At 40.2% G+C, this 25,810-nt stretch overlaps 1 protein-coding gene across 2 annotated transcripts in view; it reads right to left on the bottom strand.

Moving 5' to 3' along the window:
- DARS (aspartyl-tRNA synthetase) overlaps positions 1-22,848 on the bottom strand; it is a 45,184-nt gene extending 22,336 nt beyond the window's left edge. For both annotated transcript variants that reach the window (XM_014941187.1, XM_014941188.1), the window contains exons 1-5: positions 22,759-22,848; positions 21,289-21,346; positions 14,461-14,553; positions 8,303-8,405; positions 40-142 (exon numbers count right to left, since the gene is read on the bottom strand). In XM_014941187.1, coding sequence (XP_014796673.1) covers positions 40-142; positions 8,303-8,405; positions 14,461-14,553; positions 21,289-21,346; positions 22,759-22,830 — 429 coding nt within the window. In that variant the 5' untranslated portion in view covers positions 22,831-22,848. The remainder of the gene's footprint in view (positions 1-39; positions 143-8,302; positions 8,406-14,460; positions 14,554-21,288; positions 21,347-22,758) is intronic.
- Between the last annotated feature and the right edge of the window lie 2,962 nt (positions 22,849-25,810).

Below are 25,810 nucleotides of genomic sequence, written 5' to 3'. Positions count from 1 at the left end.
CTAACAATTAGACAGTGCTCCATTTTCTCAAAAATTTACCCTTTGAACATGAAGCTCAACATCTTGCTGAGTACAACCTCCGATTTTCTGATGTGCTTTCCTCACAACGCCTTCTACATCCACAATGCTCTCTTTGTTGATGCTGTCAATAAAGATAGGACAAGCTTACTAAATGTCATTGCTCACTGCACCAGCCTCAGGACTGAGCACCAGGGCATTCACATACTGTATGGACTGCTGGAACAACAAAACAGAGTTAAGGATTTAGGTAAAGTTACTTATTACATAGATAATAACTGAGTAATGAAGGATTTTGCTAAAATATTCCCAGCCACAATAAATTCAAAGTAGGATGAAAGACTTGGGAGGGAAAGAATTATGATTAAGCTTAGTGCTCCCTCGTTCTTTGTGTGTGTATACATGAACTGACAAGTCGCCTAGTTCTTTTTCTAGGCCACATCCACTCTTCTATGTGTCAGCTGATGCAATTATCTGAAAGATGTGCTTCAACCAGCAGAACAACAAACTGAAAGGAAGTCCTAGATCTGGAGGGGAAAATCAAAACCGACTGAGCTTGTTTAAACTACATGACTTGTTACTGAAAGATGCAAGATGCTTCTAAGTCATTTCTCTGCAACAGGGGACATTTTAATTGCTCTCCACTAACAGTCACTAATAGTACACTAAAACACCATATAAGATCTTGAAAATCTTCCAAAAATATGATATAAAGTATGTGTGCCACAAGCAAACAGTAACAAAAGCCTCAAGAGTCATAGGTGAAAAAATAATTTCTATGAGTGGTTTTTGTTTAGGAATTTAAGGTACTGGAATTTAAACCAGTAATTTTTTACAGATAATCTCACCCCCACCAGAAATATATTTTCACTCTGTCTCTTTGCTAGCCTGCTTACAAAAGGCCAAATATCAGAAAATATTTCTTTCCTTTTCATGGAAAAATAACTGTTACAATTAAGTAAGACTGGAAAGCACTTTATGTACATTTAAAAACCACATAAGCCCATAGAAAGCAGGAAAGCAGCAGGCCCACAATTTAACTGCAAATAACAAGAGGTGAGCAAGGAGGGCATCGAACCAGCTGACCACTACTGACCTCCGTAAAACAAAGAGCAATTAACAAAATTCAAGTTCACACAGTTGGCCCCTCTCCATGCCCAGAAAACCCAACCCACAAACCCCATACAGCTAAGTTGGAGGGTGGCAAGAGAAATATTTATATGCCCAGGAGGTGTTACTTGAGGGGCAATAACCCCCAGCAAAAGGAGGTAGGGACTGAGTACAAGCAGGTACAGCTGATGGTAACTATAGTACTAATCACTTCCATCTTTCATTCTTTTGAATAAAAATGATCAAAATTTTGAAAAAGCTGATGATATTAAAGTAACAGTGGAAAATTCAAGCATCAAAATTCTCAAGACCCACCAGTGTAAGTAAATTACAAGTAACTAAAAAAAAAAGCCAAATATGAGCATTTTAGTTGATTACACTATTTCCTTGATGGGTAATGCTTTCAGGTGATAGAACTCACTGGCAGCTGCTCTGAAAGTTACACAGACCACGGTGCTCCATATGCTTGACTTGCTTAATCATTAGGTAACTCCACATACTGCATAAAATCTGTGAATAGTATGTTTTTTCTGGTACATTTACACTTTAAAAGAGCTGCAGTTGCTCAAATCGGTATAATGAACAAATGACTACAGTTGTACAAAGCAGAGGTCAACAGTAGGCTTTAAGTCAGAATTCATTTAGTTAAGGGCAAGCCTCCATTCAGCTCCATTATTTATGCAGAGGCAACAAATTCAAGAAAGAGAGGGAGAAATGACACCAAGTGCTTAGAAGTACACTCTCTCGCAAATGTTTCTGTTTAAAACTCCTTAAAAGGACTGAGGCAGCTATGCAATGCTTTGGGTGCAAGAGGATATAATGATAAGAAACACATAGAGAATACAGATCGTGCTAAAATACTGTTTGGTGTAACTATAAATTCCCTTTGCTTTTCAAGTAAGTGAATGCTTAAAAGTTCTACTCTTGTGCTAACTTTTTTTTCCCCTAAACAGTTCTCCTTTATTTTTCCCGCTTCCTTTTTCATGTCAACATTTTGCCAAAACAAATACCAGTGTCTTAATTGAAAATACGTTTCTCATCTGCTGAATAAAAGCCTTCTCACTGATAACTGCAAATAAAAATAATGCTTTAAACTTACTGAAGCAAATTTTCTGCACTGTGAGAAAGAAAATAGAAGTTAAATGTAAATGTGTTGTATGATGGATTCATAATCAGATTACTGATCCCATGGCTGAGCACTAGTGAAGTCATTACAGAGCTTTGATCAGAACATGCACGGAATTCAAGACATGCAAAATGGTATCATCTTAAAAATACAGGAAGAAACTGACTTTTACATCATTGTAACTGTAGTATTGCTTTGCAAACTTGCACAACAGAACTTTAAAACTTTGCACTTGTGATTAAACATGCTTTTTTTCTCTTTCTCTTTGCAATTCAAATGGTATGTTTCTTGGTCTGGAACAAACTTTAAAACTGTAATGTCCCTTAGTTATTAAAATTTGCCATAATTTTAAGATATATTTCATGATTTAAAGATATATTTTAAGATATATTTCAACTCAGTTCCTGCCTATGTAGATCCCTGCATGCAAAGATACCTAAAATTGCCCGGGCACACAAAAGCACTACTAAATTTTCTAATGCATACGATGATCTTTTTCTTTACAAACATTCATCATTTACTCTAAATTCTCATTTGATAATTGGAAAATATGCTTTTTCTCATTCAGACTACATATCTAATCTGGTATGGAAGTAAAAACTCTTGTTTTGAGTTCCGTGTGAACCGTGCTCAGCAAGATCTAGTACTGGAAAAATCTGAAGTCCCCAACACAGTGCATCAAATGGAAACCACAGAAACCTAGAAGGTGCTGCTTTGATCCCAACATGTAATTCCAAGAATATTACTGAAAGGGTAATTTCAGTTCAAGTTACAGGAAGAAACAAGATGCTTTAATTAAATGCTGGTAACTACAGCAGAGTGTTCTCCGCAGCAGCAGCACTAAGCCATCTAGGTGAATTTTTGATAAAATTCCCCTGGCTAACAAAAAAACCCAAACAAACCAAAAAAAAGTGAACAACTAGCAGAAAAGCATGCCAAAGCACTTCCATTAAAGACAATAACATTTCTATCTATAATTAATATTACAAAGGACTAGAAACTAAATTAGGATGCATGATGCATTAAGAAAAGACAGATGATATCTTTAATCCTTGAAGAAACTATTTTAGCAAGAAATTCCAATGCTAAAAAAGTTCCTCCATAGAGCAAACTGCTTTTTTACATGTAATGCTCCTTCCAAAAAAATCATGACTACAATTACTAAAACGTCCACTAGATGCCTTGTGTCCCTCTTAATTATCTGTATGTCTATTAGCCAAGACTTTCTCTTTTAACCACAGGATTGCATTATTGCAGTCTGTATGACAACACCTTTCATCAACAGCTCGATGTTGCAAGCTGAACACCACGCAGGCCTCCCTAAGTTAACCACAATCAACATTTTCTTGATCAAAAGTCTGAAGAATTGAAAGAAACTTGGTTATTTCTAGGCTTGAAATAGAAAATCTTTTACCTAATGGAAGCATCATTACTAGTTCAGGCATTTTCTTGTTTTTTCTTCAACACTTTTCTGTAAGCAGACTGCACAAATTATTACATTAATACATTCTTAAATATTCTTAAATATTCTTAAAAATAGTAAATAACTGTCAGAAAACTTAATAATCAATGATCCCTTATCTGAATATCAGTGAAAGCTGAAGGCAACAGTTTACTTTGAAAAAATGAGTTCACTTTGTAAATAGTTCTAAGTATAAACATTTTATACTCAACTCAGTAACAGCAACTGCAATACTGTCGCCACAAATAAAATAAATATCCACTAAGCCCTCTGAAAGGGGAGTTAGCTGGCATTGTACACATGAAGGCCAAGTAAAAACCTATTCTTATTCTCCTCATTCTAAAAATATAATAATCTGTTTCCTATACCAATTTCTAACACCTGCATGAACCTGAGTATCTTCTGGGGGAAAAAAAGCCTATCTTCTTTTAAAGATTTTAAGTAACAAAATCCACTACACATTTTTAATCATTTTCACTGAAAAAAATTCCACTTCATTTCCCTTATAAGTTTACTTAGCTTCACCATCTGTTCATTGCTTCTTGTCCTACCTTTGTATTTGCAAAGTAAAGAACCCTCCACTGGGAGAAAATCTCATTGCATAGGTACCATCAGACCGGGATTTAAATTAGTTACTAATTTCTCTTGGATAGAACAGAATAGAACAGACAGTTTTCTTTAGTCTCACAGGAAGGCAGATTTGCCTGACTGCAAATCATTCATTTCATCTTGCAGCTTCACCATCAACCTTTTCCAATTTGACATATATTCAGACCCAAAGATAACAAAAATGGACAAAAGTGGTCTAATGACTGGCATATATTATATTAGTGGCATTTTATTCCTCTTTTTCAAAACTCAAGAGATCTCTTAGCATACTAGGTAAGCGAACTGCATGGACTCCTGTTAACTCAGTTATCTATCATGATCCCACATTTCTCATCACTTACTCTACTACATATTAATCCTGATCATACACAAAATCTGACCTAATCATCACAAAGGTACAAATTCACACTGAAAAGCATCAAAGTGATTATTCTAAATGAATCCTGATTACTATATATTCCTAGCCCCTAGTTTACCATTTCAATTTTTGTGTCATGAGTAAGCGTAACACCTGCTATTTGACATTTTCTTCCAGATCATTGATACCTAAATTAAACAGAAGTGGATAAAGAAAATACGTCTGCAATATCCAGCAGTTTTCCTAGTATTACCAGTTTATCTAGTTGATGAACTTAAGTGTATTGTTCTACATTGTGAAGTATTTTCATACAGGTTTACCCATCTTTTATTATTTTTTTTAATCTCTTTTCTGCATTTTCATTCTCTACCCTACTATGAAAAGCCATCAAGTTACTTCCTGAGGAAGAGCACATTGGGCAGCTAAATTAGAATCAGTTAACCACCTCTCCCAACTGTTGTATCATATCGCATCACGTGGCCCTGGTAGCAGGGAAGCAGGGGGAAAGGCTCAATACTGATTTAAAAACGAAAAAAGAAGAGAAAGAAAACCAAAACCAACCACACCCAATACTTTATGTGAAAAAAAAAAAAAAGCAGGTTGATAAATGACTAATTGCACCACTTGGCACCTCTGCTGGCTGAAAGAGACAATTAACTCTTTCTCTTATACAGCATCCCTTGCAGGAATAGGCTGAATTCTTTTTTTCTGATGAAAGACATAAGAACTGCACAGCTGCCAATCCAGTATCTCGACTGCCTCTATGCTGTAGGCTACGTATGTTTTGAAAGTTCAACTAGAAACTTTTCACAGTTAAACTCACAGAAATTTCTTTGTAGAACTGACTTAAACCAGTATCAAGTGTCTTTGACTAAAGAGAACTCACATTCTTATGATAATAGAGATAATTAGCACATGAATGTTGCTAGACCACAGAAGGTTATGAAAGTTCTTGGTTTCCATGTGCCAATATCTAAAAGAGGAACTGGTTTGTTTATTATTTATGAAAATTTGTACAAAAAATGCTCATGATTTAATCGTTTTTCTCATTAAAAATTCAAGAGCAAGAATTTCACAAACTATTTTAAAGAAAGTTTTGGACCCAGTATCAAAACATGAGAAAGTAGCACATTAAAAATAACATTTATGTACTAGCAGTCAAAAAGTTTAGTTTAAAAATGTAATTGAAATGTACGGTATTTAAGTTAAAAGTTTTCTTCAATCAATGTGTATTTCCTTATTTAATGTATAGGAAACAAGAGGAGATGATGAAAAAAGACACTGAGAAAGGCAGAGCAACAGTACAGTTATTTTTAGACATCTAAAACCAGCCTCATCTGCTAGAAATAATGGGATCATTGCACAGCAGGTGAAAACTAGCAGGAAAGTGACTGCAGGGAAGGCATGTCCTCTTGCTGGACTTCAGGTGTTACTGACACAGTGGCCACAAATGCACTTTAAAGCCAAGGAACAGCAGCAGACAAGAGGCAGCTGCAATGGCGATACCAGACAAAACTGTACAAGAAGATAAAACATCAGAAAAAGGGGAGAGCATGGCAGGATATTAATAAAATAGGTTTGTTGGTGGGAAAGAATCATGAGAAGATGATTGCAGTAATGGTGTTAAAAAAGAACAAACCAAAAGGAAACCCCCAAAAGACGACTCAGAAAGTAGAGAAAGTTTCATAATTCAAAGCACACGATGATAAGCATGTAAGCATTTCAGAAGCACAAACAAGGAGGAAAACATGCATGCTATATATTAGAGAGGCAGAAGTATCAGGATTTAGCTAGAAAATGCTATCACAAGGAGCAGAACAAAAAGTCAAAACGTAGTACAAACATCATGAGTCTGGTGAGAGAAAATCAGGTCTGTCACATCAAGAAAAGTGGGGAGATGACTGGGAGCTGGAAAGAACCTAAGGATGAGGTTCCATGTGATTTAACAGCTCACTACTCGCAGAAGAGAAAAGAGCTTTGGCCTCTACTCTTTCCACTGTTTTCCACTCCTTGTTAGCTCCAGAACTCCAGGACCTGGAGTTTCTATCACTAACCTGATAGAAAACTGAGTAAAAAAAGATTAGAGAATCAAAAAAAAAAAAACCAGTCATGGAAGGCTTACAAGTGGCAGAGTCAGCATATGGAAGGAAAGAGTAAGGACTTCCCTCTCATGAGCTCCTAACAGTTGAGCTCTGCCCCTCATGAAACATAAGAAATTCAGCTGTGGAGGAAAGAACCATGAAGAAAACTGAAAAAGAGAGACGTTAGAAAGAAATTCAGCTGTGGAGGAAAGAACCATGGAGAAAACTGAAAAAGAGAGATGCTGGAGAGAACTGGAGAACAGCAGAGTGAGCATCACAACTGTAAGAGTTGTTTCACTGTCCTGTAGCATGTTTATTGAGAGAGTACAGGCAGACTGGTGGTAGGTTAGAAGGAGACAAATTGGGGAATGAGTAGATTATACACTTAATTCTTTGCAAAGATTCTAAGCGCTGGAGAGAACAACCTATTTCATGAAGAAACAGAACACTCTGCTTTGGCTCACAAACACCTGTAAACAGCATGTTTCACCCTGGCACTGCCAACACCAAGCACCGCCAAACAACAAACACTGCTGGTTCTGTTTTCCCGTTGCCTTGAGCCTCATCAGCAGAAGCATTATCCCAACCTTCTTAACTTGGCTTCTGGAAGTCTATACTCTAATGAATCCCTCCTCTCCCTGGCATATTGAAGGTTGAAGGGCTGTAGCACTTTTGCAGCTAATTAGTGGGGGCTCCCTTCCCAGGCATGAGAGCCGTGCCAAGAGCTACACAGAAGCAACTCAAGTGCCACATGTTAAACGTATTATTGCACCAAATTTCTATTTGTGAACAAGAAGATGTACATGATTAAAAGCTCTACTATAGTAACACCTTTGTCATGCAAACATATTTAGTAGTGGACAACCTGAAAGCACAATCGTGAAGCAAGTGGCAGGAGACGGTAACTTTTTATCTTCAAGAACAAAACAAACCAAATAACTGAATTTAAATTGCTGCAACAAACACCTGTTTAACTGGCAAGTCTAACTACTACCCCCCTAATATTTTAAAAAGTAACTTAAATCCCTCATTAAACACTCTAGTGCCAAAAAAAAAAAGACGTAAATAAGATTAATTCAGTGCACAGAAGCTACTCTTAATTTCTTCAACTCAGTAAGCCACTTACTATACGGAACTTCTTCCCATCAGTTCTAGCTATAAAACATATTACTACACTGCACATCTTAGAGAGGAAAAACCCTGAACATGTGCAGACACACACAAACACCACACACAAAATGAAGTGTCCCACTAAGCTCAGCTTGCCAGACTTTTTGTTAGCCAGCTTGAAAGTAAATGTAGGTTGTCTATGGCGAGAGAATGCTGCTTCAGCAGTTCAGAATGAATTTCAAGCCTGTTCTCTGTTTTATCTTTTGTCAGTGTAATGTATTCAACGCAATAGTGAGCTGACAATTTAAATAACTACATTTTAAAACAAACGAAGCATTGATGTTAATGTGTGAAAATGGTCCCAACCCCTGGGAGTCCTGGTTCCCACCATTGTTTACTCTGACAACAGGATATAATTGCTTACTTACTTGGCAGCAAACTTTACCATCTGCTTGCTCGCATGCTGTCCCACAGCCACAAGAGCCTGGATATTAAACTGCTGCTGACGCAGGACTAAGAAACACTGCTTCCCTGAATACAAAGGAAAACAACGCAGGTGTATTAAGGACAAGTTACTCGAGGTCTTTGTGAATGAGAAAAAATGCTTTACTACTTTAATATTAAGCTGAGTGTTTATGGGTGGGTGTGTGTCTCGCTCCTTTGCTGCTTCCCCCTTCCCTGCCTCGCCCCCAGCAAAGAGCTGCATCAAAGGAGTCAGCTCTGCCTGTACACACACCCCCCCAACACTGAGACAAATCAAATAATTCTGTGTCACATCTATAAACAGGTGAACTAATATCCAGGCAAAACAAAAAGTAAAAATCATAACTTTTAAAATATCTACTATTTTTCAACTGCGAGAAGAAAATCATACTTTTCCTTGTTGCTTTGCTCACAACTGCTTTAAGTCTGCTTTTTTTTTAAGAAGTTTTTTTTTCATCTTCTGAAATTAAATCTGTAGAGCTTGTTTTACAAAGCTGTTCTGACAGAAACAGGCTTGATTTTGCACGACGGGGACTAAACCAACAATATTCATTCTATAATACACCACGCATTCAAAATGGAAGAGGAACAAAAGGAGTATTGATTCTGGTGAATGACAAGAACCTAAAAGACCCAAGTAAAAATTCCTGTAAGAGCAATTTATTCATGAGCAGCTTAGGGAAAAAGAAGTTAATAGGAATTAATAATAATTTACAAAGAACATAATGCACTTTATTGACTTTTAAAATTGGTATTTCCAAGTCAACAAAGCTCTTTCTAATCTCTTTAGCTGACAGTTACAATCACTTCATATTTCTCCTCACATCTCTAATAATCATTTACTCCTTAACTTAGATTTAAGGAAATACATTGATTTTAAACACTTCTTCCTCAGAGAGAGAAATTAACAACAAACACTTCATTGTTGTACCAGTATCTGATGAAATACATCAATATAATTTTAATTCCAAGTTCTGCCTCATAACATTATAACATTTCCATTAAAATGGTGAGAATAGAAAGAAGCAAGAAGCTTTGTTATAGATAGCTATTTCCCAGGTATTGTTGACTTAAGCCTATAAAACATTAAAACCAGCATATATCTCACTTGAACACTGACACTAAAAAGCTAGTTGCAGTTTTCATTTGTAATTATGTAAATTACCATTCCTGACACATAGTTGCAGATAATTTAAACAGTATCAGAAGATAAATACAGAACATTGACATACAATCTGATGGAAAGAAAAGCAAACACATAAAGCTAGTACAAAATATTATTAAAAACTAACATTGCAATTATTGGAAAGAACTAACCTTGTGCTATGATTGTGATTTCAGAAATGCAACAAAATTAATTCCATATTTTCAGAAAGCAGGGTACAACTATTTCTGTATTCTAGAAGCTGCAATATCTAAGTAAAGATGCTAATATTGTATGGATGTACGTATTTTGTACAGGCAAACATTAATCCACAAATTTAAATTAGAAAAGTACAGGCTTCAGATATTAAATAGCCTTCAGTGGTATAAATGCCTGTGTTTCAGTCAACAAAGTCAACAAAGTACAATTTTTCCATAGGGCACAGTATGCTAAGTTTCTTCGGAGAAACCAGGCATATCTCCCATCCTTGACATCACAGTATTTCTTACTTACAATGTGGTTTGACACAGTATTTCCTAGAGTACTGTTTTTGGCTGGGGTAGAGTTGATTTTCTTACAGTAGCTAGTATGGGGCTATGTTTTGGGTCTGGACAGGGTGTTGATAACACAGGGATGTTTTCATTATTGCTGAGCAGGGCTTGCAGAGAGTCAAGGTGTCCTCACACCATCCTGACAGCGAGCAGCCTGGGGGGGCACAAGGATTTGGGAGAGGACACAGCTGGGACAGCTGATTCCAACGCCCAAAGAGCTATTCTGTACCATACAACATCCTGCTCAGTATGTAAAGCTGGGGGAAGAAGGAAGTGGGGGACATTTGGAGTTACAGAGTTTTGTCTTCCCGTGTAACTGTTATAGACATTTGGAGTTACAGAGTTTTGTCTTCCCATGTAACTGTTACATGTGATGGATCCCTGCTTTCCTGGAAATGGCTGAGCACCCACCCGCCCATGGGAAGTGGTGAATTAATTTCCCTGCTTTCCTGGAGATGGCTGAGCACCCACCTGCCCATGGGAAGTGGTGAATTAATGACACAGGGATGTTTTCATTATTGCTGAGCAGGGCTTGCAGAGAGTCAAGGTGTCCTCACACCATCCTGACAGCGAGCAGCCTGGGGGGGCACAAGGATTTGGGAGAGGACACAGCTGGGACAGCTGACTCCAACTGCCCAAAGAGCTATTCCGTACCACACAACATCCTGCTCAGTATGTAAAGCTGGGGGAAGAAGGAAGTGGGGGACATTTGGAGTTACAGAGTTTTGTCTTCCCATGTAACTGTTACATGTGATGGATCCCTGCTTTCCTGGAAATGGCTGAGCACCCACCCGCCCATGGGAAGTGGTGAATTAATTCTTTGTTTTTCTTTGCTTGTGTGCACGGCTTTTGCTTTACCTGTACAGCGAGCAGCCTGGGGGGGCACAAGGATTTGGGAGAGGACACAGCTGGGACAGCTGACTCCAACTGCCCAAAGAGCTATTCCGTACCACACAACATCCTGCTCAGTATGTAAAGCTGGGGGAAGAAGGAAGTGGGGGACATTTGGAGTTACAGAGTTTTGTCTTCCCGTGTAACTGTTATATGTGATGGATCCCTGCTTTCCTGGAGATGGCTGAGCACCCACCTGCCCATGGGAAGTGGTGAATTAATGCTTTGTTTTTCTTTGCTTGTGTGCACGGCTTTTGCTTTACCTGTTAAATTGTCTTTATCTCAGCCCACAAGTTTTCTCACTTTCACCCTTCCAATTCTCTCCCCCATCCCACCAGTGGAGCGCGAGCAAGCGGCTGCGTGGCGCTTAGCTGCCAGCTGGGGCTAAACCATGACACCTAGAAAATAGTATTTGTCTCCATAATTTCAGTCACAAATAATTTAGCAAAACAGGATTGAAGTTTCAGCAATGATGTACTAGGTGTTCAGACAAAAACCACACAGCTGAAGACAGCTACAATGCCACTCAACCAGTATATATTTAAGGAAAAGATAGTGAAATAAATGGAGGGACCTGGTATCACACTGATCAGAAACAAAAATTTGGCAGTTGTCCTTAATCCCAAACACTTGAAGTCTGATCAGTATCTGCATTATAAAAGGACTCAAATCTTTTTGTCATGAGTAGAAGCAGTTGTTTTCATAAGGAACGAGGATGTTTTGTGGAATATAACCATTTCTAATCACACAGAAGATAAGTGATCAAACAGACCTCACTGATAGGAATAGTTAAAATATCACAGCTACAAAGACTGTAGGAGGAAACAGAACTTTTCCCAAAAGAGCTGAAGGCGTGCAAAATAAAGCATCAAAAAGGCAAGCTGTAATCAAATCTAGCTCATTATTAGATGCCTTTCCAGATCAAGAGACTTGGAAAAAGCATCAGAGTGAGAAAAAAATTGGGATTACGGCACATTCTCCATGTGTTTCAAAATATTGACATGGTATTTAAGTGAAAAGTATAATACCAACTTTACCCACATTCAACAGTAAACTACTCTAAGTTTCTATAAAACAAACCAATACTGTGTCCCACAAAAATGCCTAAGAAGATGAAAAGCTTCAAAAGAAATTTGCTTTAAAAGGTCTGACTCAGTCTAATGGAAGGAACTTTTTAGTCACTGAACAAATAAAAGAAGACACCACACAGAGAATCCCATCAAAAGTAAGCACATAAAACCAAACAGGAATGCATTTCCTTCCCTAGATGTACCAAATGACACACAAGACCTTATGAGAGAAAACGATATAAGGAAGGAATTTGTATAAAGAGTAAAAAATGTTTGGTCATATAGATTAATACATTGTTAGTTAGACATATGACAGCAAAGAAAAAACTTTATATGGTTTATTATAATCTTTGGTCCAGTATTTAAACTGCTCTTGGTGGTACTCTAATTTTCAGACATACTATTTTGATGTTTTATAAATCTTTGCATTCATAAACCAAAACCAAGTTCAGGCCTAACATACTGTGCAAGTCCCGGCTGCCTGGCAGAGCCCAGACTGATTTCCCAACTGCTTTTCAACGATAAATGTGATCAGTAGCTCAGGCTGGCTTTAAAATAAGGCCAGAAATAACATTTATTCAATCTACGATAAAAGCCACAGGGCCCCAAGCACTTTAATTTTAGTACAACCCACAGAAATTCCCAACACCCCATTATTTTCACATCCTTCAGTTCATTTCCATCAGGCTTCATGAGTGGCTTGCTATACGAGACAGCTGGATTCTGCAGTTGGTCACATTTGGGCTTTTTTGGTTTATTGGTCAGAACTGGACAGGGTTAAATAAAGGGTATGTTGGTTATTTAGGAGTCAAATTCGAGCTTCTGAGAAAAACTAGTTATTTTTGTGTAAGATTTTCCTGTTTCCTGCAAGACCTTCCTCTTCATAATGGTAGGAATAGTGCCACGGTGTGTGTGGGAAAGGCTAATATTACTTTTTAGACTGAAACATTTGCTTTTCTTGTAAGATTCTTTCCCCCAGAGCTTAAGTAAATAAGCATATGGCATTCCCTAGCAGCATTCCCTGAATGTCAGAATCGTTCCGTGTTGTCAGACCAAGAGGGAACAAGAAGCACAATCAATAAATTGAGAACACTTCATGCCCAGCATCAACTCCTTTTGCTTTCATTCTTCAGGTTGTGTTAAAGAGTTCTGAAAATAAGCACTGTGATTTCATGAAAAGCAATAGTCTTTCCTGAGGTCAAAGGTGAAGGGTGACAAACAGCTGCCTGTAAGTTAATATTGCCATGTTACATATATGTTACTTTGATTGAAGTAAATGCATATATCATGCAAGACACTGTATATAAATGCGATACAGAGAAAGTAATAAACAACCATTGAACTTGATATTGTTTTTAGAAGTCTGCATAGACACCTTTAATATACTAAATTCTGTTAATAGTCAGAACTCTAGCTACAATTGCAAAAGAGAATGCCATAAGGATACCTATATTTGTATACTGATAGTAACATTTAAATTAGATAGTGTGTCTCCTGTCTGAAGAAATTCTTGTAATGACCAAGGCTTCACAGCTTTTGGGGTTGAAAACTTCTATATGTAGCAGAGACTTCCATGTAAGACACTACAGAACTACTGAGGAAATCAAAGAGGAATCCTTAAATTTAAAGATTCTCATACAAATTAAAATGTGCATTATATGTCCGTATTTACACATAGTTCCTAATTTTAACTGACTCCAGTACAGACACTCATTAAGAGGGACATTTTTTTAAGAAAATTAAGCCTCAAAAAGAGAAAGGAATCTGGTGTCCATGACAATATTCTGTACTAGATTCTTGCCCCTAATCTGCATTATTCCAAATTCTAAAACTACTGTTAATTTTCATTCGTTAAGATAATTCCTTTATGCTCTTTTCTTTCAACTTTTGGGAAGACAAAGTGTTTGTATCTCACTACAGAGCTGCCAAACACAACTGAAACCAGTACAACAGTTGTCAGCAACTGATGTCAACTGAGAAGGCCAAAGCCTATTTAAGTTTGCATATGGCAAACTGATCTCCAGAGAGAACTTCTGATTCCAGGGAAGGAATACGGCTGTCAGACAGCCAAGTATGACAGCCCACACTACTGAGAACCTATAAAAGGATTTTCCCTTTGTCTTGTTAAAGAAAGATTCTGTTTCTTATTTTCAGTTCAAATTGATATAATCAGATACTGGTAACTGGAAGTAAAAATTTTGAATTTGTTTTTGTTTCCTGTCAAAGAAAAGGTATAGTCAAAATATTCATACGCAGCAAAATAAATATAGCCTGTTTGACAACTGAAACATTTATAATAAACTGAACACTGAGTGAACACTGAGTAATCAGGTGGCAAAGTTTTCTTGTATGCAAGACAAAACTAAGGGATCACGAAGCCAAAATAAACATTCAGGTCATACTAACAATACAAGGAAATAAAAATAAAAACCCTGGAGGCATCTCACCTTTAGCTCTGCTTGTATGAATTCTGCCACGAACCCAAACCACTTCATCAGCCTTCTCCTCTGTCAAGTCTTTTATTCGAATCAAAACTCTATCTGAATTACAGAAAAAAAAAGAAAGACATTTTAAAACAGTTCCGATTTTTTCAAAGCAAAACATTTTTCACTTTAAACTCTAAATACATTTTCTATCATTGCTAAAATTTTATTATAAATCCAAAACATTAGGTTTTGTATCTACAGCGTAATAGATGTACTGAAAACACACAAGATCCCATTTCCTTTCTCAGTAAATTATACTCGATCAAGTAGTTTTAAATTGGCTCAAGCTTATTGTTTGACTTATAGAGCAAGGTTAAACTGCACTAAAACAAAAGCAAGACTTACTGCAGTTTCACGGATGGCGGAACTCAGCATGACTACACGATTTTTGATAGGACTTCACTGCCCTGCAGTGTACTACCTGCACTCATTAGTCTGAATTTCTGCTAGCTAAGGGATAGCTGCCCTGCTCCACTGTGCAACAAGAAAGTTGGTATGTCCAACACACCAAAACAAAGGCTCAGAGGTGATGTGACTATTCTCTGTATCTACTTAAGTAGGGCGAATATCACTGTAAAATAATTATTAATTCAAAAAAAAAGAGAAAGAAAACATAAATAAATAAATGTGCATTAGAAATTAAAATCTTTGTTTTCATTAAAACAATAGCATTTTGGAGCAACAAGAGTATTACTGCGTAAAACCAGCAAAATTTATTTTAAAAGAGAATCTCTTACAACCTGATCAAGAGCCACTACCATTGTAGGAGCCAGGATTCATCAGAAAGAACCCGCAAATTCTGTGTACCCAAGCAAGCAAAGTAACAATAGGAATGCATGGTTTGAAAAGGACAGATTTTGGATGGTAAAGGCAAAAAAAAAAAAATTATCAAGGAAAATATTTTTAAATACATCAGGACTTTAAACATTGTATGTAACCACTATGAACTGCCAATATGCTGGCTGCATGCCACTATTCCTTGAAATGTACTTGTTTCATTGTGTTTTTCTGTAGATTTTTGGCCAAATGTATTTTTGTGTGGTCTTAAACACTTATAATATCTACAAATAAGCTAGAGGATATACATAGTATTGCACAGAACCTCAGTGGTCCTAACAGCTACACTTACTCATTTATAGTTCGTATGTGTTTGAAAATACTGCTTATTAGACACAAAAAAAGTCTTCAAGGGAGATATTGATCGTTGGGAGTCTCTCCCAACTTGAGATATTCTATGATTCTATGATACGTAACACAAGCAAATTCACTCTCTCTTTCATCACACTTCTTCTATTGTTTCCAAATAACATTCAATTTTCTAAGACACTTCCACTCCAGACTTTTCCCGCCAGAACTTCTCCCCAGTTTTCCTACCCCAGGTTACCATCTGCCGTGCTGGACTCCTTCCCTCTGTCTCTCCATACCAGTCACAGCTTGCCCTGCAAGCCTATTACTCGGCACTGGGAATTTTAGGGGGTTGAAAATGTTTATGAGCTTATGCTCAGGGCAATGTAGTTTTTTCTTCACAGACACACATCAAAACCAGAACAGAATGAAAGTGCATGGAGAAATGTGAGAGGAAATCGACTCAAGTATATTAATAATATGTGTGTGTGTATGCATGCACTGGGGAAGGGAGAAAGGGGAATAAAGACGTTATCACTTGCCAGCAACTTCTGATGTTTAAACTTTATCAGTATAGCACTAACGGAAACACGCAACCAGCACAACCCCTAAGCTTTATCACTTCTAAGAGTCTGATATTCAGATAGTTAAAATTACCTCAGTCAACTTAAAACTGTATTGTTAGAAACTTAAACATTTTCCAGGCACAAGCATAAAGAGAGAATGAGGTGTTACCCTTTTTATGGATCCTTAGTGTTTCAGGAACCATCTGCACTAGACAAATATTTTTTAAAGTCTATTGGATACATAATGGTTCATGTTTCATCAAGACTAAACAAGACACATTTAACACAAAGATTTTTATGTGGTATGAATTATTGAAAACCGTTTCACCTTTCATAAAAAGGGTAATAAAACAATATCCAAAAAGAGACACCATAAAGTCATTTTTTCCAACACCAGATCACAGAATCACAGCATGGCTGAGGTTGGAAGGGACCTCTGGAGATCATATGGTCCAATCCCCTGGTCAGGGGCCACCTAGAGCCAGTTGTCCAAGATCACATTCTGATAGGTTCTTTTAATATCTCCACGGAGGGAGACTCCACAACCTCTCTGGGCAACCTGTGCCAGTGCTTGGTCACCTTCACAGTAAAAAAGTGTTTTCTGATGTTCAGAGGGAACCTCCTGTGTTTCTGTTTGTGCCCATTGCCTCTGGTCCTGTCCATGTGCTCCACTGAAAAGAGCTGGATGTAGCAACTGTTACATCACTTTGTTTCCCTCCTTCAACACGTCCCAAAGCTTGGCTTCTTTTCTTCTCATTTCTAAAATGCCAGGAGTTTATAGTAACAACTACACTTGTTAGTGTAAGCAATTGTCATTCATTTTTTCATCCGACCAACATACTGTAGCTCAAGTCTTCCCTCTGTACTCTCACATATCATTTCACCTGGAATTGCTTTCAGTTCATTTCTCTCTCTTCCACGATAAAAACGAAGCTCCTTGATCTCACCTTTAAGGTACTCTCACCATGCTCTTCAGAGGACCACCTACTTGTTCTTTCACAAATGTGAGCTACACTTACATTTTCTGTCTGCTTGCCACATACACTTACAATTAAATAATGCAAAAATAAAAGCTGTTTTAAACCATGCTACACTTGCAGTGAAGACAAGGGAACAAAGATTTTAAACAAAGTTCAAACAAAACACCCCATATGTCTGAAATTACACTTCCAGCCCCAATTCAATATTCATGCTATCTCACCTTCACTGCCAATTTGAATCACATTTAAGGGGAAACTAAATTTTTTTGTTTCCTTAGCACAACCTCTTCTTTTCAACATACTAAATATCATTATCTTTCTCTCGGAACTCTAACCTCTTCTAAACATGGGAGGAGAGGATAAAAGCCCAAAAAGCTGTGTGGGTTATACAAGACAAAATCACTTTTCCACCCCCAGACCCCCATTCCCTGCCTGTCACATCAGCCTGTTTACTGAGTTCATTTATCTTGCATCATGGAGTTTTGAACAGCACGATCAATATTTCTGCTGTCTCTGTGAAGTTCCAGCATCTTTACGATGTTGGATAAATTTGAAAAAGAGAAAAGTTTAATAAAAAAACCCCAAAGCCAAAAGCAGTACAAGACGAAAGCAGCTTCCAGGGAGGGCAGATGAAAGTCATGGGGCTGAAGGGAGAAAAAGGGAAAGGCAAATGGAGTTTTACTAGCAATCATAGCCTTAGGCAGGCAGGAAGGACTAAAAGACATGATGTAACTGGAAGTGAGAACATCAGATAGCCAGGGCAGCCAGAGCTAGCAGAAGACTGAAGTGGGCCAAGAATGAAGGCACAGGTGTGTGTGAGATCAGTAAAGGAGGGTGGAACACCTATGCAACAACTTTGTGAACACATGAAAAGGGTTTTAATGTGCCTGCAGAGGAACAAGAATCTATGAGAACGGCAAAAGGGCAATAAGGCAATCCCTTGGAAAGGGAGAATAATATGTTCTGCATTCTACGCTTTTTAACTTCCCATGTCCAGCCAGTGTCCTCAGGAGAGTGCAGTTACTACAGCCAGCCTAAAAGCAACACTGCTGCAGACATCCAACTGAGTCCCTACCCACCTCTGTGCTGTCTGCTGGCTCCAGTTACCAGATGGTATGTGGATCTGCACATGTCATACCACAGTTCAGTACTTGGACTTAGAAATGGCATGTACCCACACAGGCTTCAGAAATAAACAAGATTAATACACCGCAGACAGATGGGAACACCCACATTAGTGCTTCCCCCCAACCCTCTGCCCCAAGCAGTAGTTGCTCCAAGACACTCCATGCACGCAGAATACTTTGGGGAAAAGCAGATGCTACTGATGCCGAGTGATGACTTCACCCTCCCGTGAGTCCTTTGATAAGAGCTCTCCTTGGCAGAAACTACTAAATCTTTACATAAGAGGGCACTACTCTCAAGAAAGGGATTAGGCTGATCTTGAACTTTTTTATTACAGGCATTTTGGTTTTTTTTGTTACCTAACTTTTGTGTTCTGGATAACCACCTTCTAAAAAACGGAACAGCAGATGTTATAGGTTGTATTTTACGCCCAATGGAAAACCTACTCAATCTTGTCCATATACTGGTTGAGACTTTTATTTTTTTAAAACAAGAATTTGAGGGGGCTCAAAAGATCTAAACAGATCAAGGGGACAACAGATCTAAACACGGCACTCAGCCTTTTTCATACCATTTCTCAGGGCTTTCGCCATTTATTTAATAACATACTTTGTTTCTGCACAGCATTTTTGAGTGTCTCTTTTGAATACGAGACAGTTGGCACAGTAGACTGTCTCCATGAGAGTAGGATTTGATCCACCATCTCAATCTGCCAGCTCAGGTCTCCCACACAGTTGTTTGCTATGGGGTGTGAAACTGGCAGAAGAAACACAGCATGCAGAAACTCTAGTGAGCCAAGTGCCATCACAGGAGAGCGCAGGAAGAGGAGATCCAACAGGGCAATCTTTCAGCCTACAGTGAGCACTGCAGGTTGACCAGTCACACGCTAACTTGGAGAAGTTACATTTTTCTTAATATTATACCTCTTAGGTTGTGACTGCTTCTCCTCCTGGCTTGTATCAGGAATAGTGTGGCCAGCACGACTGGGGAAGTGATCATCTCCCTGTACTTGGCACTGATGAAGCTGCATCTCGGGTGCCGTGTTCAGTTTTGGGCTCTTCACTACAGGAACAACATTGAGGTGCTGGAGCATGTCCAGAGAAGGGGAACGAAGCTGGTGAGGGGTCTGGAGAACAGGCTTGAGCAAAGGAAGCTGAGGGGAGACCTTATCGCTCTCTAGAGCACGTTGTAGAGAAGTGGGGTTCAGTCTCTTCTCCCACGTAACAAGCGTTAGTACAAGAGGAAATGGCCACAAGTTACGTCAGGGAAGGTTTACACTTGATGTTAGGAAAAATTTCATCACCAAAAGGATTGTCAAGCGTTGGAACAGGCTGCCCAGGGAAGTGGTTTAGTGACCATTCCTGGAGGTATTTAAAGGAGGTGTCGATGTAGTGCTGAGGGACATGCTTTAGTGGTGGACGCAGCAGTGCTAGGTTGATGACTGGATTTGATCTTAATCGTCTCTTCCAACCTAAACAATTCTAAGTTTCTATGGCTGCAGACCAATTTATGGACTGTTATGTAGTTACACATAACTATGGACGGCTGTGCTCCTGCCCCTTCCAGCAGTGATCAGACCTCTACCCAACTTTTTTCACCTTTGCTAAACTAGCTAAACAAGTTGTTATTATTAGCATGTTGAAATGGATCAGCAGAAGACCCAGTATCAGGAAGAGGGAGACCACAACAGCCAGCAGCCGGGCAAGCTTACAATGTTATTTCAACTTTTGTTCCCTTTCTTTGACAGCTAGTATGTATTTTATTCATTAATGACTATTTATACAGTCTCTAGTGATTTTCTTTTCCCGTTATATTCCTGACATAATGTTCCCCTTCAGCTGGTTTCAACCTATGATTGCTTTTGTGGCTCCTCCTTTTCACTATATTCTGCATTTCTCTTCTCAAGAGAGGTCAACCAAAACAATCATTCCGATGAGAAAAAAATCACCTTACCACAGATGATGTTCCTTTTTTACATTTCACCATGAAGAAGTTAAGAGAAGGCAGTCTATTACCCTCCTACATCCCTGTTTCATGCACCGAATAATATGAAGATTAATATTTCTTGGGATGTCAGCCTGGGATATATTGTCTAGCTGACAAGTCTTTCTGAATCCCAATTCCCTATCAGTAGAAAATTAGGATTTCCTGAATCCACAGTGGTGTGAATAATGTTAAAACCCATAAATATTAATATATAATATTAATGGATTTGGTGCTTATATGCAGGAGTAATGAAGGCTGCAAAAGCAGAAAGATATCCTACCCAATCAGAGAAACCTGTTGCAGCAAGTCATGGAACTTACTCCAACGAAATAAAAAAATTGACATCTCAGAACTCAGTATGTTATAAATAATAATTTAATCCAAAATAAAGTCAAGCCCGCAGTAATGGACAGAGACAAAAACTGACAAGCCATGTAGGGCGCGGTCCAGGCAAGGGCAAAGATTGAGATTCCTTAACCTTTCTGGACTCAGCTCCAATATCCAACCGCACTCAGGATTTTTTTTCCTTCTATCTAATCAGAACTTCCTGTATTCCAACTTGTGACCATGACCTCCTGTCCAATTACCACACACCTCCAAGCGTCTGGCTTTTATCTTCTCTACACCCTCCCATTAAGTAGCTTTAAACTGTAATAAGGTCACCTCACAGCTTCCTCTTCTGCAGGCTGAACAAGCCCAGCTCTCTCAGCCTCACCTCAGAGATCCCAGGCTCCAGTCCTCTGTGCAATTTGGTAGCTCTCCAGTGGACTGGCTCCAAAACACTAATGTCTTCCTTGCACTGGAGAGCCCAAAACTGGACACAGCACTCCAGATACAGCCTCACAAGTGCCAAGTGTATTCAAATGAAGGGAAGGAATGGCAGCAGGATTTGAATGAAAAAATTTGGTAAATGATTTCCCAAACAAGTACTGAAGATATCAAGTACATAACTTTTTTTTTTCCTTCTTTTTCCCCCCGCTTTTTAAAATTTTTGTTTTTTAACTGACCTGGTTTCTCTTGGGACTGTATCATTGATGACACTCCATATCTTTCCTTAGCATAATCCTAAAATGGAGGTGAGAAACATATATCAAAGAAGCATACACAAAAAGACGATCAAAATCATTATAGTTAACTGAAGTAATAAAAACAATTAGCTATAATATTGAAGTCACGAAATTGTGTTCTAGACTCTTAGAGATAGACAAGTGAGAGAAGATAATTGTGCCCTGTAAGGAAAAGAAAATTCCAACAGCAAACACGCACTAGGATCAGTATCTGCTACATAGTAGTTAGTGTGAATACCTTTATAAAGAGCCTACTCCTGAAAAAAATCTGAGTCCTACATAAAGAGATCCATTGCTAATTATTTCATTCCCATATTCAGGCACAGAAATCCAGCAGATCACTCAACTTATTACAAACACAATCTGACACAATCTGTTAGGCAAGACACAGGGGGGATGCAGCCTTTTCATCAAAAAGATCACAATTCTGGTTTCCCAATTAAGCCAACTCATTTCCAAATTAAAAAAAAAAAAAAAACATTTATTTATTTTATTCTGTTCAATATACGAACCTAAGTTAATTCTAAACACTTTATTTGGCAGGAGGTGTGTCTGTTTCTCTGCTTTTGATGAATCGTGGCCTATGGACAATTTTACAGAATCCACCTATACTCAGAATCCCTTACTGTTGATGCATTTTTGGCCTTTCAACAGCAAGCAAAATCGATTTATAACAAATGAATTGCTGGTCATTATTAATACTTATTTAGTTTTGTTTGTTTCTTGAAGCAATACTGGCCTACAGTGTTTCAGCACCGATCCATGACCTTCAAGCACAAGACAGAAACAGCTGCCAGGCTAGCAGAAGCCACCAGTGCCCCTGCTAATGGGGCAGCTGCCCAGATGTTGCTGGAGGGGACTGCAATGGGGAAAGAGGACAGGGACAAGGCTGTGCCGTTTCTCATGGCTCAGGCAGGGCCTCCTCCACCTGCAAACGAGGAGATGGCACTGCAGCAGGGCTCCACTGATGCTGTGTGACAGGAGAGGGGCTGAGCTCTTCCTTCAATGAATCACACAGACTGTCCAGGCACGGCGAAGGGGGGAGGTGGACAGACAGGGCAATACAATCATAGAATGTTTAGAGTTGGAAGGCACCTTAAAGATCATCGAGTGCCAACCCCCTGCCCCGGGCAGGGACACCTCCCACCAGACCAGGTTGCTCCAAGCCCCATCCAGCCTGGCCTGGAACACCTCCAGGGATGGGGCAGCCACATATCTGCCCTCAGGCCCAGCCAACCCCCCTTCCCTTCAGGCCCGGCCTCCCCCCCCTGCAGGGCCCGCTGCCGCCTGCCCCCTCAGCACCGGCCCCTCGGGCGGCTCCAACCCCTGCCTAGGCCGGACCCTGCCCCTGCCCCTTCACGGGACGGGGAACCTCGACGCCGCGCCCGCACCCTCCCTGCGGAGACCCACATCGGCCGCCGACGAATCCTCGCTCTCCGGGCGGCGGTCCTGGCCCTGCCCGCGACCGGCGGCGCTCGGCATCCTGCTAGCCTGGCCTACCACCCGGCACGGCACGGCACGGCACGGCCACGCCGCTTCCGCCCGCCCGCCTCTCGCGAGAGCGCGGCGAGACCCGGGGTATCGCGAGAGTTGGGCCGCCCCCTCAGCGCGGGCTCCTCCCTCCCTTTGCACGGTCTGAGGGAGGTGTCGCTTCGGGCGGGGCTGCCGTTTGCCACCCTCACCTCCCCTCGCCTCAGGGGGCGAGCAGTGGCCGGAAAAAAACCGGTCGTTATCACCCCCGGCCTGGCTGGTGCCTCCAGCCCTGCCCTGACGCGGAGGGGAAAGCTCCGTCCCGCTTGGCAGTCTGGCACGTTACGGCCTGAGGTAACGTGTTGGACTGCGAGGTGGCTCTAACTGACACACTCGGCTTGGTAGCCGGACCAGAGTACACTTTTGTTCTGTCTCATCAGCCAACTTGGCTTGCCAGTGCTTGCCCTTACAGGGCAGTGGTCATCCCCCTGTAGCCAACTTGGCTTGCCAGTGCTTGCCCTTATAGGGCAGTGGTCGTCCCCCTGTACTGGTGAGGCCCCACCTCAAGTGCTGTGTCCAGTTTTGGGCCCCTCACTAAGGGAAAGACACTGAGGGGCTGGAGCAGGTCCAGAGAAGGGCAATGAAGCTGGTGAGGGGTCGGGAGAACAAGTCCTGTGAGGAGCCGCTGAGGGAGCTGGGGGTGTTCAGGCTCAAGCAAAGGAAGCTGAGGGGAGACCATATCCCTCTCTACAACTCCCTGAAAGGAGGGTGTAGCCAGGGGGCTTGGTCTCATCTCCCAAATAGCAAGCACTAGTATAAGAGCAGGGGGCTTGGTCTCATCTCCCAAATAGCAAGTAATAGTACAAGAGGAAATGGCCTCAAGTTGCACCAGGGGAGGTTTAGGACGGATACTAGAAAAAAATTCTTCACAGAAATGGTTATCAAGCATTGGAACAGGCTACCCAGGGAAGTGGTGGAATCTTCATCCCTGGAGGTATTTAAAAGATGAGTAGACGTGGTGCTGAGGGATGTGGTTTAGTGGTGGTTTTGTCAGTGTTAGGTTTTGATGATTGGACTCGATGATCTGAAAGATCCTTTCCAACCTAGACAATTCTGTGATTCTGTATCCTGATAGCAGTTTAGTCTCCTGTCCCCCTGCCAATCCTGCTGTTTATTATTAGTTAGCTAAAACCCAAAGTAGGTGTGGTAATTTGGGGAGAATGAACATCAGTGCAAATCCAGGTGTTTCCCTGCAGCTGGGTGCTTAAATCAATGCTGCAGTATTAAGGCCAGGGCTGGCTGCAGGTGCCAGCTTTTAAATGACAGCAATCACAGTTGCAAGCAGCTGTTGAATCCTACAGCCGTAGATTGTTTATTTTGTGCAGGCCGAGAAGAAGGAGTTAGCTGTCCTGATTTAAATTGCAGTTTTGAATTTTCACATTTGACTAGCTAATCCCTCTTGCGGTACCGATTAGAGTTCTTCGTTTCCTGTCCTACAGTTGTTTGTTTTACAGCACTTTGTACTGCATTGGCTCAGCGTCTCTTCTCGTGGGAATCCCCTTGCAAAGTTCCCCTTCTGCCTCTGTCTCAGAGAATTATGCACTTCACCATAAGACCACATAGCTTTCACAAAATCCTTTCTTCTCATGCAAAAAGACTGTTGCACAGAATTACGATCCAGTAACAGAGAAGGCAAATCACGGTCAGTTTTCGTACCTCCTCACCACAAGAAACAAAAGTTCTGATAGTAGGGTATCATGTAGTGTACTTAAATGCTAATGTAACGGTAACAAAACACGTGTTTTTTTAGCAGCGTGTCAGTTGTGTCATTTCTGTTACCTGTCACTTAGAACACAAGGCCGAGCAGAACCACTGCTGAACGTTAACTAACAGACAGATGCAAATCTTATGCCTCACCACAGAGGAGACAGTACCATCTGTACGACAGAGTGTTCTGTAATTCTCGGCATTTCACTGGCTTTGCTGTGAAATTCAATCAAAACAAAACAACCCCGTAACCCTTATTTCTATACTGGGAGCCAGCCGACAGTGACTAGCATAATGAGTATTTCCTCTGGGACAAGTAACCTAAAGGTGGTTCTGAAGGAAGAACCCTTTTAATATAATGAAGGTATTAATTGCAAACAAAATATGGCCATGTAAAGGGCACTGTAGCTAATTATTCCATTGCTGGACTTTCAGAAGCATTTTCCAGAGTTCATGCTCTCAGGTAATTTGTCCACAGTCCCTTTGTCTTGCAGTGCAGAAAGTCTTTTTGAACAAAATTCTGCAGTACAATGAAAACAGAAAAATTAACTAATTTTAGGAAGAATTACTGACTAGTTACTTCATATTTGGTAAAATAGACCCCTCAAAATTCTCCACTTAATTTGGGTCAGCAGCAAAAATTTACCTTTCCATATCCACCTCGCTAAATTTATGACAAATGTGTTAAGAAAGCAAAATAGTACGGGCAGATGAGGTAGCTCATCTGCTGCCCCTTCTGTTTCATTGCACTATTATTGAAAATCGTGTAATTGGGGCAGTACCTGCAGTGAACCTTGGAGTGATAAGTAGGAGCAAAGCCGATGCTGGGCCCGGGTGGGAGGCGGAGGGGCCGGGGGACCTGCTGGGCGGCCAGCGCTGTCCCCTGGGCCTTCGCTGAGGATTACCAAATGGAAATGACATCACCCGCAGCCAATCGGGGGGGCCCCGGGGGTACAGCTGGATGGAAGCCATATTCCACTTAAGTAACAAGACATGACATACCATGTGCTAATGCTAAATAATTTATCCCTCAGGCATATAGTGAATTGCAAAGCCAAGCTGAGGCCTGGTCAACAGTTTGTAGTTTAAATTAAAATTGGCTTTTCCATCGTAAAGGGAGGGAGGGGGTTGTCAACTGTTGTGATCAAAAGTGGAATGCAGAAATCTGTGGAGGGAGGGGGTTGTCAACTGTTGTGATCAAATGTGGAATGCAGAAATCTGTGGG

The sequence above is a fragment of the Calidris pugnax genome, unplaced genomic scaffold (assembly GCF_001431845.1).
Source record: "Calidris pugnax isolate Ruff unplaced genomic scaffold, ASM143184v1 scaffold60, whole genome shotgun sequence".
NCBI lineage: Eukaryota > Metazoa > Chordata > Aves > Charadriiformes > Scolopacidae > Calidris > Calidris pugnax.
The sequence above is the reverse complement of the archived record's forward strand: the minus strand, read 5'-3'. Positions and strand labels throughout refer to the sequence as shown.